Raw genomic sequence first — 18,087 nt, forward strand, 5'->3', positions numbered from 1 at the left:
TTCTTGGTCGATTGTGAAAAAGGAAATCCGTCTCATCCTTATACAAATCTTGCCCACCTCCGATAATAATGTGGCCCGTCATCTGATGAAGACGGCACCACAATTCATGTACCTTTCCTTCCTGGAACAATGAAGTGTGATACTGTCACAGCTCCATCACATGAGTGATGCCAAGAATATCCGTTGCTCCTCACAAGTGTCTTTATCTCTGCAGCCCATCTCATCTCCAATTCTGCCATCCTTGCTGCCATATATTCTTTGTGTGATCCACCTTACTTATTAATAACTTTTCACTTATGACACCGAGCCCCAATTGGAGATTATACCCAGCCAGCCTATGGGAGAGGTCAATCACTCACCATCTGATGTCATCAATCCAGCCTAGCTCGGTTCCCTATCTGCCATATCATATTGACCAAGTCGACCATCCAACTCAATGGCCAGGTTTCCAAGCTTGCCTGCATCCTGATTGCCCTCCTGGTATATGTGAGAAGTTTGAAAGTCTTCGAACAAGTTAATGACTCCACTAATTGGTCTTAACCACCTTTGCAATTTCCGATTTGTAGTGAAGTTTTGCCTGATCACATTGATCGTCAATATTGAATCTCCTTCCAAATGAATCTTCGACTCTCCAACTTCCCTTCAACATTTCAGGCCCATAAGCCCTGCTCTAAATTTTGCTTTGTTATTCGTTATCACACCCAGATGCTCACTTCTCTCCTTGAGAGTTCTACCTTCATGATTCCTTGCAATACAACTTGCTCCACTAGGTCTTGGGTTTCCTCTTGAGGCCCCATCAAAGTTTACCTTAATCCAACCTTCCTCCGGCTTTTCCCACACAACATTATCCCTGGTATATAGAGAAAGATATCACAAATTTGAAAACTGTTAAAAAGGCTTGGGTACACTATATCAGTGTATCTCTTGTGGATCGAAGTATGATATAATCTAGGCTATGGCTTGGATATGGTATAGGTTACATCTGGGAAATTCAGCCTTGCAAAGGAAGAACATATATTAAAAAAAAGGCATGTAAACATATATTCGCTTTTCCAGTATGGAGATTTGATTTTTTGTTTATTTTCATTACTATCAGTCGTTACTCTAAAGTATGGTATGGTCTGGTCTATGGGTTGGGCATATGGTATGGGTTATATCTGAGATACTCATCCCTGCAAAGAAAGAAAATACATTAAAGCAAAAAAAGGAAAACAACTAAATGTATTTTTTCTTTTTCAATATTAGCAGTTGATTTTGAGTTTCATGTAACTCTCATTTTTTACTCTGAATTTGTTTTCTGTTCTCTGATGTATCTACTTCTTTTGAGTGCATGGCTACATGTATTTCATCCTGTCTCTGTCTATATACTAGATTAAAATCTGTTATATTCATATCTGAAACTGTATTTGTATTAGATACATTTCACAAGTTATATTTGTAACTGTATTTATTTATATTTACAATTCTTCATTTTCAACAGTAATGTGGAAGAAGATCACAATGTTTAGATACCTTATTAGTTTTACTTTGCTTAAAGATATACTATCTTTTTATTTAGTCCTGTAATATGATCAAGGAAGCTGTGAGGAAGGTTAAAAAATGTAGGCCATTTTTTTCCTTTCTCTTTCTAAATTGATGATACTTTTCCTCCTTGTGCAGTTGGATCATCTGCTAATTGGTTCAAGTCCAAGGTCAAAAATGTTCAGGAGGTCAAAAACACCTTGAAGGTTTTTGATACTGGGTTGAGATTTCCTGACCTAAACAGTGATAAGTGTACTGCTGAGATGCTTGAGATATGGATGAAAAAATTTATGTGTTGTCTGCAATGGTTTGAATGGGCTTTGAAGGGACAATTAGTATCATTAAATGATATAGTTCTGAAGACTGGTGAGGAGATCTTTGGCATTGGTTCTGCTATCACCGGTTTCCTTCAAAATTCATGTTGGGACACATATCTTAATTTATTGGAGCCTTTAACTCCTTCTCAGAAAGAATATCACGGATGTCTAAGAGTAAAGACAATACTTGATCTTCTCAAATTTCTAGAAGTAATGATTTATGTTGAACTTGGAATAAAGGAGCAGGATGTAGAAATATCTCAGGAAAGGATGAAAACCCTACTGAAAGAGGATGGTAGGATCCATCAACTTGTACCCTTTAATGAACCTCATTTTCAAAACTTGATATATGAAGTTCTTTTCCATCCCCAAAAAATTGCTTATTCATCATTGGAGTCCCAAAGTTCAGAGGATCTTGTGAGGCAAACCATGAAAATTATTAAAATGTTGTCATCTGCATCATCAACATTCAAAGAAAGTTTCATACATTTGCTTAGGAGCTTGTTATCTGAAGGAAAAATCGAATTCGAGATAAAATTCTTGAGCGTCTCCAAACACACAGATTTAGTAAACATAATGTACATTTTGAAAGGATATCAACAATTACATCAAGTGGGAATTTTGCTGCCTGTGTTAGGTAAAGAGAATACAAAAAGCACTGGACAGAAGTTGCTAAACAGTTTGTTATCATTACAACAGCCATGCCCTCCAGCATTACAACCTGTTGCTTTGGAGATTTTAATATTGGCCATAGCATTGGGTGTCACGGCTTCTCAGTTGTTAGAATTGGTGTTAGACCATAAAAGATTGGGTCAGTCTGGATCTGAGGAGTCAGCAGAGAACGGTACTGGAAGTCAATTTTATTTTAACTTCAGAAATGTCATTGTTCAACAAATAAAGTTTTCATACAAAGAGTGCCTCTCAGTTTTATTACAAGAAGCTGTACAAAATTTCACTGCTAGGCTATTGTTAATTGCAGTTCTAGATGATTATTTAAAAAGGGAGAGCATTACAAAGTCCAGTTTCCTCAGGGAGTACCTTAAACATGTTCAACTTCTTAATCCATGCTGTAATCCTGAGGCTACCCTTAGTGACAGGTTGTTCTTTCTGGAGATGCTTCATAAGCTATTTATGCTAGATACTAGTTGTGACACTGTTTTAGTAGAGAACCAGCCATCTTTTTGTTTTATCATTGAGAGCTATTTTCTACTTTTCAATAGTGGTCAACTTGTTCCTGATTTGGGGGCTACAAAGCTGCTGCAAAGAAATACAGTAATGACAGTCAAGAGTAATGCACTTGTTATTGCTCCTTATTTCTTAAAATATGCAATCAACAATAAGTTTTTACTCCGTCTAGTAGACACCATAACAAAAGTTGTGACTGATCATTTGTTAGTTCGGGAAACAGACATACCCCAAGGTTCAAATGAAAGGGTTGCCTATATTCATATGCTTCAGAGGCTTGAAGATGCAATATTAATGGCCAATAGGTTGGAACTGCTGGAAGTTATTTTCCCACTTTTCCAGAGTCATGTAAAGCTAGCAAGAAAAAAGGCACAAGAAATATTGGAATCATATGCAGAAATCGTTGATGAAAATAGAGGAATTGCATGTGTTCATTGTCTGAAAATGCTCAATGATTTTGACAAAGTCCCAAGCCTACGACGTGCTGTGTTTGATTACATGTTTGTCCCAATGATCAAAAGAGCTCCTGTTGATTTTATTGTTGGGTGGTATGAAGATAACATTGTTGAGTTTAAACAGATATTTGATAAGCGTCCAGACAGAATTCAAAGTACATTGGAAACAGAACAAGATTATCTTCTTGTTAGGATCTGCCATTATAAAATGGTGGAACTGCTTTTTAATAGGGTGGATGCAAAATCCATTAAAGATAGAATCACTCCTATTGTTTCTAATCAACTGTTGATGCAGCATGCAACTAGTGATTCACGTGCAAAAAATGATCCTGCTGACTTTCCTTTCCCAGAGAACATTATTTTGTGGCGTGAATTGCATATTGCAGCATACAACTGTCTTGCAGAAATTGTTATGCGGACACAAGATCAGGAAAAATTGTATGCAGTTCTTTTTAAAGATTTCCCCGGAAAACCTCTTTGGCAAAACATCGTTGATTGCTCAAAGGTTTATAATAGCTTTCTTGTAGAAACTTCAATGGTGAAAACTTCATATCTTGCTGTGAAGAGCATGCGATCAGAAAGAAGTCATGCAAAGAGAAGCAGTGGGGTTTCTTCACTTTCATCTCAATATATTGTTGGTGCAACACTTACAGATGAACCGGCTTTAATAAACACGTTTTTAAATGATTCCCAAAAAAGAACTGGAGATGAAGTAAATGTGGATGTTAAAGATAATGGTAGTGGTCAGGCTGTAGCAGAAAGCTTTCAAGTGAATGACTTGAATACCATCCAAAATAATGGGGAGGAGGTCATTGAGAAAGAAGAAATAGATCAAGATGATTTTGATCGACATCCATCTATGGGAATTATCCTACGGTTGATAGAGCATTGCCAACAAAAATTCAGTGTGAAATTGCCTAATGATGGAATGCCAGAGTGGATGAAATCTCTGTATGCAACATTGGCAAATGTTGTCGCCCCTATTAATGTATGTTTGTTCATAGCAAAAATTATCAGCAAAGCACGAAAGGTGCTTGCACCATTTGCTTCCACCTGGTTCAAGCCATATCTACAAGTTATTCTAAGAGATCCTGATCTTTCTGGAGGGAGAACTTTTCATTACATGCTTAGAGACATATGCATCACTTTATTAGAGTGGAATTTGCCTGTCCCTCCTGATGTTCCTGTAGCTTCTTCTTTTGTGAACCATTTAATTTCAGTGGCAGCTCACACATCAAAGTTGGTTTTACAGGCTAACTTAGAAGTAATAAGGCTTTACATACAAACATGGAAAGATTCAATAAGCCTCGATAGAGGTGCAGTTATTCACTATCTTACCATTGGTGGAGGAAACCCAAATATGAATGACAAATCAGTAGGCATGAACAGATCTGTTGGGTTGCAACTTCTTGGGGTAATGGCAGTTTCAGGTATCTCATTGTGTGGTTCATCAGACAATTTTACAGTGTCTGAGGAGGGTCTCTGTAAGGCTCTTCTTCTTAATGTAAGATACAAACTGAAAAATGTATACAATGCTGCAGCAGAACTTATTGGAATGGTATTAAAACACACAGAAGAAGGAAAACTCAGCATCAAGGAACACATGCTGCAGTCACCTCTGAAACAAATTCTTTTGTCACTTTTCAAAGATGGGGATGCTGGGCATTTTTTGAATATTACCGACAAAATAACCATCCATTTTCCTCCTTTTCTTGATAGCTATGCTGCAATGGTTCTGGATCTATTGCCACGCATACATGGTGTGTTTAAGGTAACTGCTCTGGATATTCTTCTAAGGAGATCAGATTCCATTCCTAATCTTTTCAACTCAATTGCGCCCTTTCTATCAAAACTTCTGACACACCGGGATAAAATTGCTCAGTTAAAGTCTCTTCAACTGGTTTCTGAGCTTGTCAAGGACCTACCTAATTCAAAGTTAACAGAAAAGGTGCTTCCTGTTTTATATGAGGCATTCACCGATCATGAAGATAGTGATTGTCGGCAATTATATTTCAACATTCTGATTTTCTTATACAAAGAGAAGGGGATGGACAAGAACGAGTTACTGCATCATCATTTATTACTAGGCCTCAGTGATGATTCAGATGCAGTGAAGCATAATCTTCAAAGTTTTTGGCATTCAGAGCTTTCTCGTGATCTTTGTCCACGCTTCCTTCAGATGGTAAATGACATATACGATGGAGATGTTGAAGACCAGTGGTCACAGATTACAGTTAATCTTTTGCTGAAGGTAGATATTCTGGTCTATCAGTGTGGATCCTCTGTTCATCAGTGCTATGTATTGGTTTTCAAAATTTTAAGATGCAGGACTTACAGATTTTTATTCTGATGCACTATTTTTTATTTTTTTTTTCCTTTTCCAGCTTTGTGAAGAATCAGTTGATTTTGGGCGTCCAGTATTCAATGCTCCGCTTTCTGATTGTGAATTCTTTGAGTACACTATTAACACATCTTGGTTAGGTGGAACACTGCCAATGACTCCTCTCTTTTCAGAAACACAAACACAGCTAACTAATCTAAATTCACTTGATAATACCATTCAAGGCTCAGGTAGTGTTGATACCAAAGGCAAGGCCCAAAGTCAAAACATCATACGTGCAACATATGTACCATCACAACTTCTATCACTTTCACAGACACAGAGTTCTATAACTGGAGATGTACAAGCGGGAAGTTCCCTTTTTGCACTTTCACAATATGAAGGAAATAGTAGTGTAGACAGCTTTCAACAAGGAGGAACTTTAATTGATAAAGGCACCACACTAAAACGCCGAATTTTACAATCCAGCCTTGCAAATTCTCAAGCTAAAATCAATGCAATAAATGCTGCACGCAGAAGGCAATCCCAGTTGTCACAGCAATCTCTGGAACGAGCAAACAAGGTGCAAATGATGAGGAAATATCGGATAGGTGGGTGAAGTTTTGCATTTTAGTGTTCTAAACTTATTATACTTAAAACTTTCAAGGTTTTCTCCTGTTGTAATAAGTGCAAAAGATAAAAAATCATAAAATTACTTGTTTTCATATGTATGTGACATATCCACATTAAAGATTTGTTTGTTGGATATATTCTTGATGCATTGCATGATGAAATTATTTCTTCATTTTCTTTTGATTCAGGGGAACTTCCAGACATCGAAATTGCATACAAGGATGTTATAATTCCTCTGTCAATTTTATCTGAGAAAGATAATGTGTTTTCTAGGCTCTTCCTTGTTGTCCTTTGCCAGTCTATATATTCTCTACATCCTGACGAACTGCACAAAGCAGAGCATGAATTGAAACATACAGTAAGAGATGGCATTGAGGCAGCATTGAAGAGGACTAGAAATGGAGCATCATTTGTTGGCTGTGCAATGGATATTTGTTTGGAGACTAAGGAGTCTTGGATACAGCCAAAAATTGTTGGTTCTGCTTCTCAAAAGTCAAGAAATTTTCATACTGGAATCCTTTTTTTAGAAAATGCAATTTTACATGAAACACCTGCAGATGAGGTGCATAAAGCCAGTATAAAGAGGCATTGTGGACCAACAAGAAAAGTTCGTAAGGAAAATTCTGTCATTGAAGCTTGGTTAGAGCTTGTGAAGTTGTATGAGTCAATTGGAGAACATGATGTGGTCCTTTCTATTTACAAAACAAGCCTTACCAAGGCAGCAATAACTGGACATGCTTTGGAGTCTCAGTTGCATGGGGATTCTAACAAAGCTCTTCAGCTTTATGACAATGCAATCAATCAATTTGAAGGGGCAAATACTGAAGGTGTGCATATATTATCTTATTCTTTGTTTCTTTATTTTATTCATAAATTAATGCATATTATATAACCTCAGAGAACTTATATATTAGCTAAGCATTCTATATAAGAAGAAAAATCTCTCACTTTATAGGCAAGGAAGGAAAGCACCTGAAATTGTGTCCTAATGGGAAAAGAATGCACGTGCTTTTTTATTTGGCTTGAATTTTCAATCTTTTGCGAACCTCTAACTCATGTAAAGCAACACTGTCAATTTCTATATACTTGCAGGTATTGATATCACTAGTGTAGAACAAGATTTGTGGTACAACCAGCGCTTGCAGTGTTTGGTAGACTTGAATCGGTGGCAAGATGTAATGGAGGACACACTCCTTCAGATTAATAAAGAGGCATTAGAAGAACCTGACTTTCAGATATTGTGGTCTTCAGGCATACAAGATCCTTATCTATATCTTTTCATCAAGGGATCTCTTAAGTTACCAACATACAGTTCATTATTAACAGATTTTGTACAGGGTGCACTTGAAAATGCTACAAAAAGAGAGTTGTTATATGATGAGTTCAGTGTAGAGCTTGCAACTTTAGCTGTAATAAACGATCAGTTTGACCTTGCCAAATTTTACATTCAAAAGGGTTTTGACAGTTTCATAAGGCATTGGTCATCCATTCATCCTCTTGCAACTGTGAGCAGACATCTACTAGTAAGGCAGCTTCAGCGTATCGTAGAACTGGATGAATTCATTGAGGTGATCCCAGTTACAAGTGTAAGGGTTCAATTGCAGAGGTTTGTATGTCATGCCTAGAGTTTCCTATATTGAGTCCTAGTTTGATCTAGTGAGTTGTTCTTTGAGATACATAATAATATGATGTTATTGTTGATGTGTTTGGGCTTACTTTGTCACTTAAAACTGAAAATTATCAGTAAAGCTGGCTGCCTGAAATTTGTTGGTGTTTGCTTGAGATCAGTTTTCCATTATTGGTGTTTGTGTTTCCCAGAATGTTAAGTTTTGGATTACTGTTTTTTCCTTTTAGCTTGCTTGCATTGTGGCGGAATCGTTGGCCCACAGCTGAGTTTGATGATGTTGAGGCTTGGGATGACATTGTACAAAATAGGCTCCTGTATATTCAGAAGTCTCAAGATCTTGTAAGAAAACATGCAGACAATGAAAATTCTACCAGGCTTCTGGGTGCTGATTTGGGTTCAGAACACGCTTGTATCTTTTTTCAGGCTGCCAGAGGATTGATGAAACAAGGTTCATATGATGCAGCACAGGTAATGATAATGTTTTAGCTTGTTGGAAAACTGATCTTGTGTTTCTACATAATTTTAGTATAACATGGAAATATTCAAGTATAAATGTTATTGAAGGATTTTGATATACATTAACAAAATTAGAAAAGTAGAGAACCTTTTTGATATATTGTTCGTACGATCTGCTCTCAAACAGCTTCCCTATATTCAATTACAATGTGACCTATGTAGAATAAATTATCTTTTCGTCAATTGATTTTTTTTTCTATATTTTCTTTTTGTTACCTATTAGAAAATCAGCTGCCCTAATGTTTATATCGCTTGGATATATAACCTTTTTCTTGCAGTATACATGAAAGCCTATCTTATGCCCTTGACTTAATTTTCTGCTTCTTCTCTATAAGGATGGTGTGTTTGATAAGACAGTCACATATAAGCTACTATATTTAATTAAATGATCAGAGATAATCATATTCGTATGTATTACCAAATCTTTATGTACCTCTTTCTACTAATAGAAATTTTTTTACAATAGGAAATCATATCTAGATAGTCAAATTGGTAGCTATTAGCCTTTCGATCTCTGTTTTAAACTTAAATACTTTCTGTCAAATTTTTATTGTAAAATACCAGTTGTCATTTTGTTATGTCCCCTCTTTCCTAGTTGATCACTCAGGTGTTGAGATTTGCCTATTATCCATCTCCATCGGCAAATCCAATGGATAGGAGATGTTACTCTAGGCAGGGAAGGACTTACACGCTACAGTTTGGTAGTTGGTTGTCTTCATCCTTGAGCAAATAATGTTATTTATGGCTAAGTCACCTTTTTGCTAAAAATAGAAAGCCATCCATGGCTAAAACGGGTAATTTTATGTTATGGTGGCTATTTATAGAAATAATTAAAAGCCATAATAAAGTAGCTTTATAATTTTATATTATAAAGTTAAAATAAAATATAACTTAAAAACCCCCCATGGCATGTCCCCCTAGGAGTTGTTAAGTTCTTTTAAAAGGTGGGCACTTTATTAATGATGAATTAGACCCTCAAGCCGATTGAACTACTTAAGGGAGATATAAATTACAAAATAACTTCGTCAAAGTAAAGGAGAAAACCCTAAAAGGTTCGATTAGTGTTGGAAGGCAATAAAGTAACATGAGGTGGTTTCATTTTGGCATTCATTGATTTGTTTTTACATCAGCAATTGGAGAATTGAGCTCTAAGGATGAATTTCAGTAGTGTTGTGTTCACGCCAGACCCCGTCTCTGACAAGGTGTTTGCCCTCTCGGGTGAATAACTTAAAACATAAAGCACATAATGCAGAATAATGCTGTAAATATCAGACAAAGTATAAGAGGTATTCTTCTATTCATAATAATTCTGTCTTGCAAGTTACATTCCGAAGTATATAAAGATACCGAGGGGGTGCAAGCTCCAACCGTCGCACCGCAACTGCCACCCCTCGGTTGCCAACTAACCAAAACAATTACACATAATTAACTAGTCTTAGTTTCGTGCACAATAATGCCGCCAACATCATCCCCCCCAAAAAGAAAAGTTGTCTCCAGGCGACTAACAACAAAAACGGAGATAATGCAACCTATACAATATACACATCAGAAAAACTAAGGAGGGGGTTGGGGAAGCGTCCCTGGTGGAGAGGGGGCAGCGGTCAGGCGAGCACGTAACTCGTAGACTTGGTCCGTCCGCAACTTGAGGTCTCGCTCAGCCACCATCTGGCGTTCCATCGTTGTTTTCACCATCAATGTGGCTTCCAAAACTTCCTTATCTTTCTGGTCCACCTGCTCCAAAGCGCTACTCTGTCGGTTCTCCAACATAGACCTGTCTTCTTGCACTTCCGCCAACTGTGCCTCCAAGGTGCCCTTAGTCATCCTCTCTCCGGCTAGCACTGTCTCCAAGGTAGCTCATTCGGCATCCCATGCGGCTGTCGCCCGAGCCAAGTGCTCGTTGTGGAGCTCCTCCGTCTACTGGAGCCTACTAGCCAACTCCTCCCGTGCTAGTACGGCCTCCCTGCATTGGGTCTCTGCACTGTTGCCAATATTTTGCTTCCTCCGCAACTCATAGTAAGTTTCCCAGAAGGATTGCTCAATTTGCCTCAACAATGCCTCTCTGTTGGTTTCGCCAACCTGCTCCTGAAGGCCCCAATTCTCCAACATCTGCAAGGTCTCTGTGGTAGGCCATCCCCCAGACTCAAAGCACTGAGCAAAGCGGGTCGTGCACCTGTCCCTCATAAACTCCAGCAATCGCTCCAACTCAGCATCTGCTCGGGCCTCGTCTTGAGACCACACTGAGGCTACCACCCGTCTGGCTTCCACAGCCATATCTGCCAAAAACTACTCTAATTCCTTGTCGCCATCCCTTCTCAGGGATGCTACTATATCCTGCTCCTCCATAGCCTCGAGGGAAGTCTCAGGGAAACTCGGGGTGGACGCCTCCTGCGTAGGGCTCAACATCAAATCGCGGATGGGTGAGTGGTCCCTCTGTTCACTCCGCGTAGGCTCTGGCGAACCATCGCCGACTAGATCCACAATCTCATGCGGACTCTGCTCACGCCTCGGAGAAAGGACTACTGTTCCAATGGGGGCTATTGGTGCCAACTTGAACCGGCTCAGCCATGCGCTCATATCCTGCTGTGAAGGGCGATCACTCCTCCAGGAAGTTCCGGTGGTACCGCCATCTCCCCAGCTGTTGTCCCTACAACCACTACTATCGTCGTGGGGTGACTCCCGTCGGCCATCAGAGGCTCTACCAATGTCGCACGTTGAACTTCGGCAACTTTTGTTTACTGGCCATCCCACCGCTCGGTCTCGCTCCTCTGGTGCCTTGTGTGCTTGTACCTGGTGATCCTCCACCTCCGCCTCCACCTCCTGCACCTGACCCTCCACTCGTGGGTCCTCCGGAGAAGGTTGTTGACCCCGAACCGAACAAATTGCCTTCCGTACGGTACCCTTGTGCTCCCTCGGCACCGTCGGCCGTACCGTCACCTTCGGTCGTCTCCCTCCGATTGTCCTCCGAAATGGACAAATTCTATAGTAGGTCTCTGGTAGCGTCGATCAAGTTTAGATTTCGCCTTGTTTGTTCCACCAACTCTTCGCGGCTTCTTACCCTACGGTGGTGGTATTGAGGCGAACTGTAGAGTTCGCCTTCGGCACCCTCCGTGACTCCTAGGTTCCCTTCGGGCAACCCTACGACAATGTAGAGAGTGTACTTCTCTCCGTCTATCTCTGCCTCCACAACCTTCGTGACACCTCCTGGGTTCTCTTCGAGCAACCCCTCGGCCGGTCGTCCCTCAGCAAGCTGCCTTAGCCTACGCCTTTGTTCTACTTGTTGCTCCAGAATCAAGGCCCTCTACGCGACCTCCCACTCGTTCGTTTCTGCTTTTTTTATTTCTATCTTTATTTAATACATTGGGCATAAATCACTTTCGTACAATAGCAAGCACACGCCATGTACACACAAAAAAAAAAAAAAAACTTTTATTATTTTTCCTTTCAGCCACAATTTATCTCAACATTGTGTCGGGATTATTACAGGGTTCAATTTTCCCTTCGCTGATTGTTCCGTGGGCGCATCGTCGACCTCTGGGTTCATCTCACCGACGGGTAGGCCCATCGCGTCTGTGTGCCATCCGCGTCTTTCGTTCCCGAGTGCGTCTAGGCAACAGCGCCAAATGTTTGCCCTCTCGGGTGAATAACTTAAAACATAAAGCACATAATGCAGAATAATGCCGTAAATATCAGACAAAGTATAAGAGGTATTCTTCTATTCATAATAATTCTGTCTTGCAAGTTACATTCCGAAGTATATAAAGATACCGAGGGGGTGCGAGCGCCAACCGTCGCACCGCAACTGCCACCCCTCGGTTGCCAACTAACCAAAACAATTACACATAATTAACTAGTCTTAGTTTCGTGCACAATAATGCCGCCAACACAGGGGACCCCGGTTCTACTTGCCTGAACCAGAGAGAGAAAGGGCCGTGGGATGGAGTAGCTCCTATCGTGCCTTCCATCCCCGAAAAGCCCAAAAAATAGTCCCGAAAATAATCGCCTTAGCTCTCGTAGCTTCCGATTCCAGTGTTTTGGAAGGCGAAAATGAAGTCATTTCTGGTCTTCATACCTTCCAGGCCAAAAATAATCCCGTCATACCCTTCTAGGCCAAGAGGAATGCCCACGTATTACTTAAAATTGAGCATAGATGCCAATGCAAATTAGAAACAAAGTCGTATTCCCCAAATCCTCTAATAAATGCCGAGGGTTTTACCGAAGTTCTTCCTCAGCGATTAAGGTCGAAATCAAGCATTGTTTCCTTTTCGACCATGATATCCACCCACTGAATACTCTAAAATATGGTAAATTGTCCCCATCTTGTGTTTCTTCTCGTAGGTTGTTAAATGGATCTGTATTGAGTGGTATATCATATTGGTGCATCAACTCAATCTGCATTGCAACATGACAGCAATAGAAGAAAAAGCAAGATTGTGGACACATCTTTTGCCTTGGCAAGATTGTTGATGTTATTTTTGAGATATGGAGGCTCAAGGGTCAAACACAATCCCATGATTTCACCCAAGCTCGAAACTGAGCTGCTTGGGAAGATGTCCAACAGGGATACACACCAGTCACTGCTGCTAAGATACTAATAACCTGAGCATTTAGAAGAGGAAACACCCTTTTCCTGTGAACAGTGAAAGTCCATTAGTCTTATCGCTGCAAACCCAACAAGAGGTTCATATTGGAGGTTTCTGGTGGAGCATTGGATTATAGACATTTGTTTAAGTTCTAGAACCTATTCATTTCTGGCTTGCTACTGCATAAATGCAAGGAACTTGAATGCATTCAATAATCTATTCACTACAGCTTTTCCTTGCTTGCCATTATATTTCTGTAAGTCATTGTTCAGTTAGTGATGGCACATTGGATTTGTTATTATCATTTTTTCATTATTTTTTTTCAATCCCTTGTTTATTAGTCAAATCATTGTTTTAGTAAGAGGGAGTCAATTTTCCTTTATTCTATATACGTTGACCTGGCTTCTCTATCTACAGCTTATGGAGTAAGGTAAGCTGGAGTTGTTAATGTCCTCAGCATAATTAATGAACGTTATCTGTGGTTTCTTCCTCAGGGATACATGAATCAGTATATGGCAGTAATTGAGGGCTCTTCGAAAGCAGAGAAGCTGGATTTCAAATTTTTCAAGGCACTTGTGAAGCTAAGATGTCTTCAAGCAGACCGTGAATCAACTGTGAATTCCTATGAGGCAATCAAGATGCTTCACCAGGTTGGTGTGCTGTTATTTTTGTACTTAAAGAATCAGATAAGTGGTCAGTATTAATGTTTGTAGATTTAGTTCTAACTGCCCTGAATAATATGTTTGTTGTGGCTGGATATTTAAACCGAAGTACTGTGCCATAATTTGTTGGTGATGAAGAACATATTAAAAATAGGGTTATTCAACCAGATGGTTCTATAAAAGCATGTATTACTTGAGATAATAAAAATTTTATAGACTCGATCTAATAATTTTGTCAAACCTTTTGAGGCTCTCAAAATAGAAATATACAATCTGAACATTAGGCCCCCAAAAATCAATTCATAAGAGATGTAAAGCATCGGTGCCATAATTTTCAACCATATCACTAAAGTTAATGTTGGGGACCTTGAAAAATTTACAGATTTTTGCCTCATTCCTCCAAATTAATCATGAGAATGTGGTATTTGTATTGGAATGTTATCCTCAGAATCCCATTTTAGAGGCCTATTAGCAATGGTTTCTAAGATAATTAGGTGCTAAAGATTATGGATAATCTAGTCAGATATCCACACCTTGTTGAAATGAAACTCCGATCTGTTAGATTTGAGAGACAGAAAATTTCAAAAAGCCTTAAGTTGCCAACTTTACATCCAATAATTGAGAATAGTCTAATTTATGTTTTCTGGCCTGCTAGTTCTCGACATAGAGTGCACTGATAAATGCATTTTCTGTAATTTTCTGTTTAAAACCCTTTGCTAATATAAAGTATTCACTATTCTCATTGTTTCTGTTCCTTCTCTACAGTTGTTATGACCTTGTGCCAATTTTAGAAAAGAAGCTTTCCATTTTAAGAGTTTCTAACAAATGTTTTCCTTGACATTTATGAGCAACGTGCTACTAATTGCATTTTCTGAATAACATCCATGCTCAATTATAGCAACTATAAAGTATATAAGCATTCCCTTTTCTTCTCTCTACGTTTCCTGCTGCTAATTTCTAGCTTGAAAAAGCTGATTATGCTAAAGAGTCTTTCGTACATATTTCTCATTTATATGTTCTCCATCATAGCATAAAAAAATGATGCTTATTGCAGGTTCGTGAGTATGTCACTACCACTGCTGAAAAACAAAAATATCGAACCCAAATAAGTTGGCAAACTGGTTTGAAGTTGCTCAAAGGAGATGTAACATCTCAGCTAGCACAAGTTTCATTAAAGGTTTTGACAGTAGATCATAGTAGCTCAAGGGCTGTTGAAAACTGCATTTCATTACTAAGTTCTGCATACATGACATATTCAGGCTTGCTTGGGGAAGTTGCAACTATTGGACATCTTGAAAAAGACAACCTGTTTTCACCTAAAAGGCTTGCTAAAGTTTTCCTTAAGTTTGCATTCTTCTGTGATGAGCTTCTCACTTCTACAAAATATGGCCAGTGGGGAAGCCAAGTCCAATCTCGAATCAAAGAGGGGAATCCTGTGACCGGACTGCCACATTCGTCTGTGTACCCCTCCATTATTGTAAAATACATAATGAAGGCTGTACAGTTGGATAATTCAATGCAAGTTCAGCATGGCATTGCAAGAGTGTTAACTATGCTAGGTCATTACAAAGAAACACATTCAGAATTCAGAGCACAAATGAAGGGCACACCATGTTGGTTGTTTATAGCCTGGATACCTCAGATGCTTGCTGTTGTTGACAGAGATGAAGGAGAAATTCTTGTGGGCTTGCTGGAAGAGATTGCTCAATATTATCCACAAGCTTTATATTTTTCTTTCAGTGTCAGCAGATCAGATTTTGGAACTTTGGGGCAAGAAAGAACAAAAAGACTGGAAACACTTTTGAGCAATCCAATTATGAAGGGATTTACTCGTGCTCTTGAGGACCTCACATTCCCAGAGCAGCGTTTACGGAATGGCCTTACACTTTTGAAAAGCCTTCTAAGTGTAGGAGATAGAAAGGGAGCTCAGAGAGCATTTCATGACATTTTTGAAGACAGTTTGGATGTGAGATGTATGATGGATGACAATAGAAAGTCAGGGGAGTATAATCTCAAGTTTGCCCGTGATTATTCAAAAAGAATTTTGAAGGCATTAGGTGAGAATGGAAGCAAACTTAAATCCATGGATGAAGGGCATTTAACTGAGGCTTTAAAAGATGTCATGATAAATCTGACAAACAGTCAAAAGAACTTGCAGGTTGGAAAGATCAGCTTAAGCTCTCTTTCAAAATGGATGGCAGATTTTGATGGATCTTATTCATTAGCGTATGATAAGGAAGAACATAGCAAAACCGTTATAGAAATCCCTGGAAATTACAGCAGTTTTAAGAAGCCGGAACCTATTTCTCATGTAAAACTGATGAGCTTTGATCAGACATTGCAGTCTTTGAGCTCCAAACAGCGACCTAAGATTTTGAAAATGCGAGGGTCAGATGAGCAGGACTTCAAGTTTGTAGTGAAGGGAGGAGAGGACTTAAGACTTGACCAGAGGATTGAGCAGCTGTTTGATGTCATGAATACAGTCTTGCTCAGGGACTCTTCTTGTGCTAAGAGGAAGCTCTCTTTACGAACATATGCTGTCATTCCGATATCAAAACAGTGTGGCATTATGCAATTTGTTGAGGGGACAACCGTTTTGGAAGATGTCATTAAGGATGGGTTAATGCATAAACTGCCAAATGCTGTGCAACAGGGTTCAAGACAGGGAAGGAATACTCCAGTGGGTCTTCTGATGCACGTGCGCACCCAGTACCATGAGTGGATCGGAAAAAAAGGAGCTTCAAAAAATGTGTCTGAAAGCTACACAAATATGTACAGAAATGTTGGAGCAGATGAAGTCATACAGAAAATGACTGCTTTGATGTCTCAGTTACCTTGGGATGCCCTCAAAATTGGCATTTCAAGGCTGGCAACTAGTGCTGAATCTTTTCTTGCATTACGATCTCAGTTTGTTCAAAGCTTATCTGTCTTGAGTATCTGTGGTTACATTGCTGGAGTTGGAGATAGACACCTGTCCAATTTTCTAATGGACACAAAAAATGGAATGCTTGTTCCTATTGATTTTGGGTACAGCTTTGGTACAGGTGTTATTCTTTTGCCAGTTCCTGAACTAATACCATTCAGGCTTACTTCTCAGTTCATAAATTTACTTTTGCCATTAGATTCTATTGGACTACTTAGGAATGACATGGTTCGTACATTATCAGCACTGCATGCAAATCGTGAAATTATTTCTGCTATACTGGATATTTTTGTGAACGAGCCATTGGTTGACTGGAAAAATGAGGCCATGAAAACTGCAGCCTTGCAGCAGCCAGAATTTTCAGGTGGTGGTTCTGAAAGCCAACCTCGTCAAGTAAGTTCACATGAGCAAAAACATGTGGCACTTAAGGTTGAAAATGCTCATCGTAAACTTAATTTTTGGAACCCAGCAGATATCACCATATCTGAGCTCCATTCCTCAGTCCATTTCAGCAAGCCCTACCTATCTGATCTGGAGAAAATTGTCCGTGGCAGTCCTGAACATAACATCCGGGCTCGGATCCAAAGAACTGTGTGTGAATCTATACAGGAACAAGTAGACTGTCTAATTGATCAGGCTACCGATATTAATCTTCTTGGTCGGATTTGGGTTGGATGGCAACCCTGGCTTTAATATAGATAAGAAATAATCCTGTGCATATAATTCTTTAATACCTTATGTTTGTGTCTAATTTGTACAGAGCACTCTGGATGCACCACATTAGTTGTTATATAATTTATAGCAATTCTGCAGGATTATCACTTGGGGGTGTTTTTTTCCCACGTTTTTAAATTCATGATGTTTGATAATGCATTAAATTGTCTATAAGACTCCGATAAAATGAGTGTTTCAGGAAACTTGTTCTGTCACGTTCATTTATCTCTCAATAGAATACAGGTTATGGCACTGGATTGATAATTATTAAAAGAAACAATAGGGTTCTTCAAAGAGATGTGTTATAGTGTGGAGATAAATTACCGTTTTTGGACCACGGTAATACTGCCCACATAAACTTGTCATAATTGCCTTAATTATATTAACTGGGCTAAAAAATGTGCTGTAAAATTCTGCAAGACTAAAGTCACATTTATCATGGCTGGTCAAAGCAAAATGCTAAATATTGCATTTGGATTAGATATGTGTAGACACATACATAATTGTGTATATACATGTGTATGTATATGTGAATTTATTCATCTATGGGAAATGTTTAATAGAATACATGGTTGGAATGAATGAATGTTTTTAATAACATTCATGAGGCCAAACAGCCTATGGGACACACGGA

The 18,087-nt window shown here is 39.1% G+C and overlaps 1 protein-coding gene across 1 annotated transcript in view; it reads left to right on the plus strand.

Moving 5' to 3' along the window:
- LOC131027989 (uncharacterized) overlaps positions 1–17,707 on the plus strand; it is a 119,763-nt gene extending 102,056 nt beyond the window's left edge. The window contains exons 10-16 of the mRNA XM_057958093.2: positions 1,660–5,729; positions 5,863–6,409; positions 6,620–7,258; positions 7,524–8,037; positions 8,286–8,526; positions 13,649–13,804; positions 14,871–17,707. Of these exons, the coding sequence (XP_057814076.1) occupies positions 1,660–5,729; positions 5,863–6,409; positions 6,620–7,258; positions 7,524–8,037; positions 8,286–8,526; positions 13,649–13,804; positions 14,871–17,432 (8,729 nt within the window). The 3' untranslated portion in view covers positions 17,433–17,707. The remainder of the gene's footprint in view (positions 1–1,659; positions 5,730–5,862; positions 6,410–6,619; positions 7,259–7,523; positions 8,038–8,285; positions 8,527–13,648; positions 13,805–14,870) is intronic.
- The last annotated feature ends 380 nt before the right edge of the window (positions 17,708–18,087 follow it).

This window comes from Cryptomeria japonica, chromosome 5, assembly GCF_030272615.1.
Source record: "Cryptomeria japonica chromosome 5, Sugi_1.0, whole genome shotgun sequence".
In the NCBI taxonomy this organism is placed as follows: domain Eukaryota; kingdom Viridiplantae; phylum Streptophyta; class Pinopsida; order Cupressales; family Cupressaceae; genus Cryptomeria; species Cryptomeria japonica.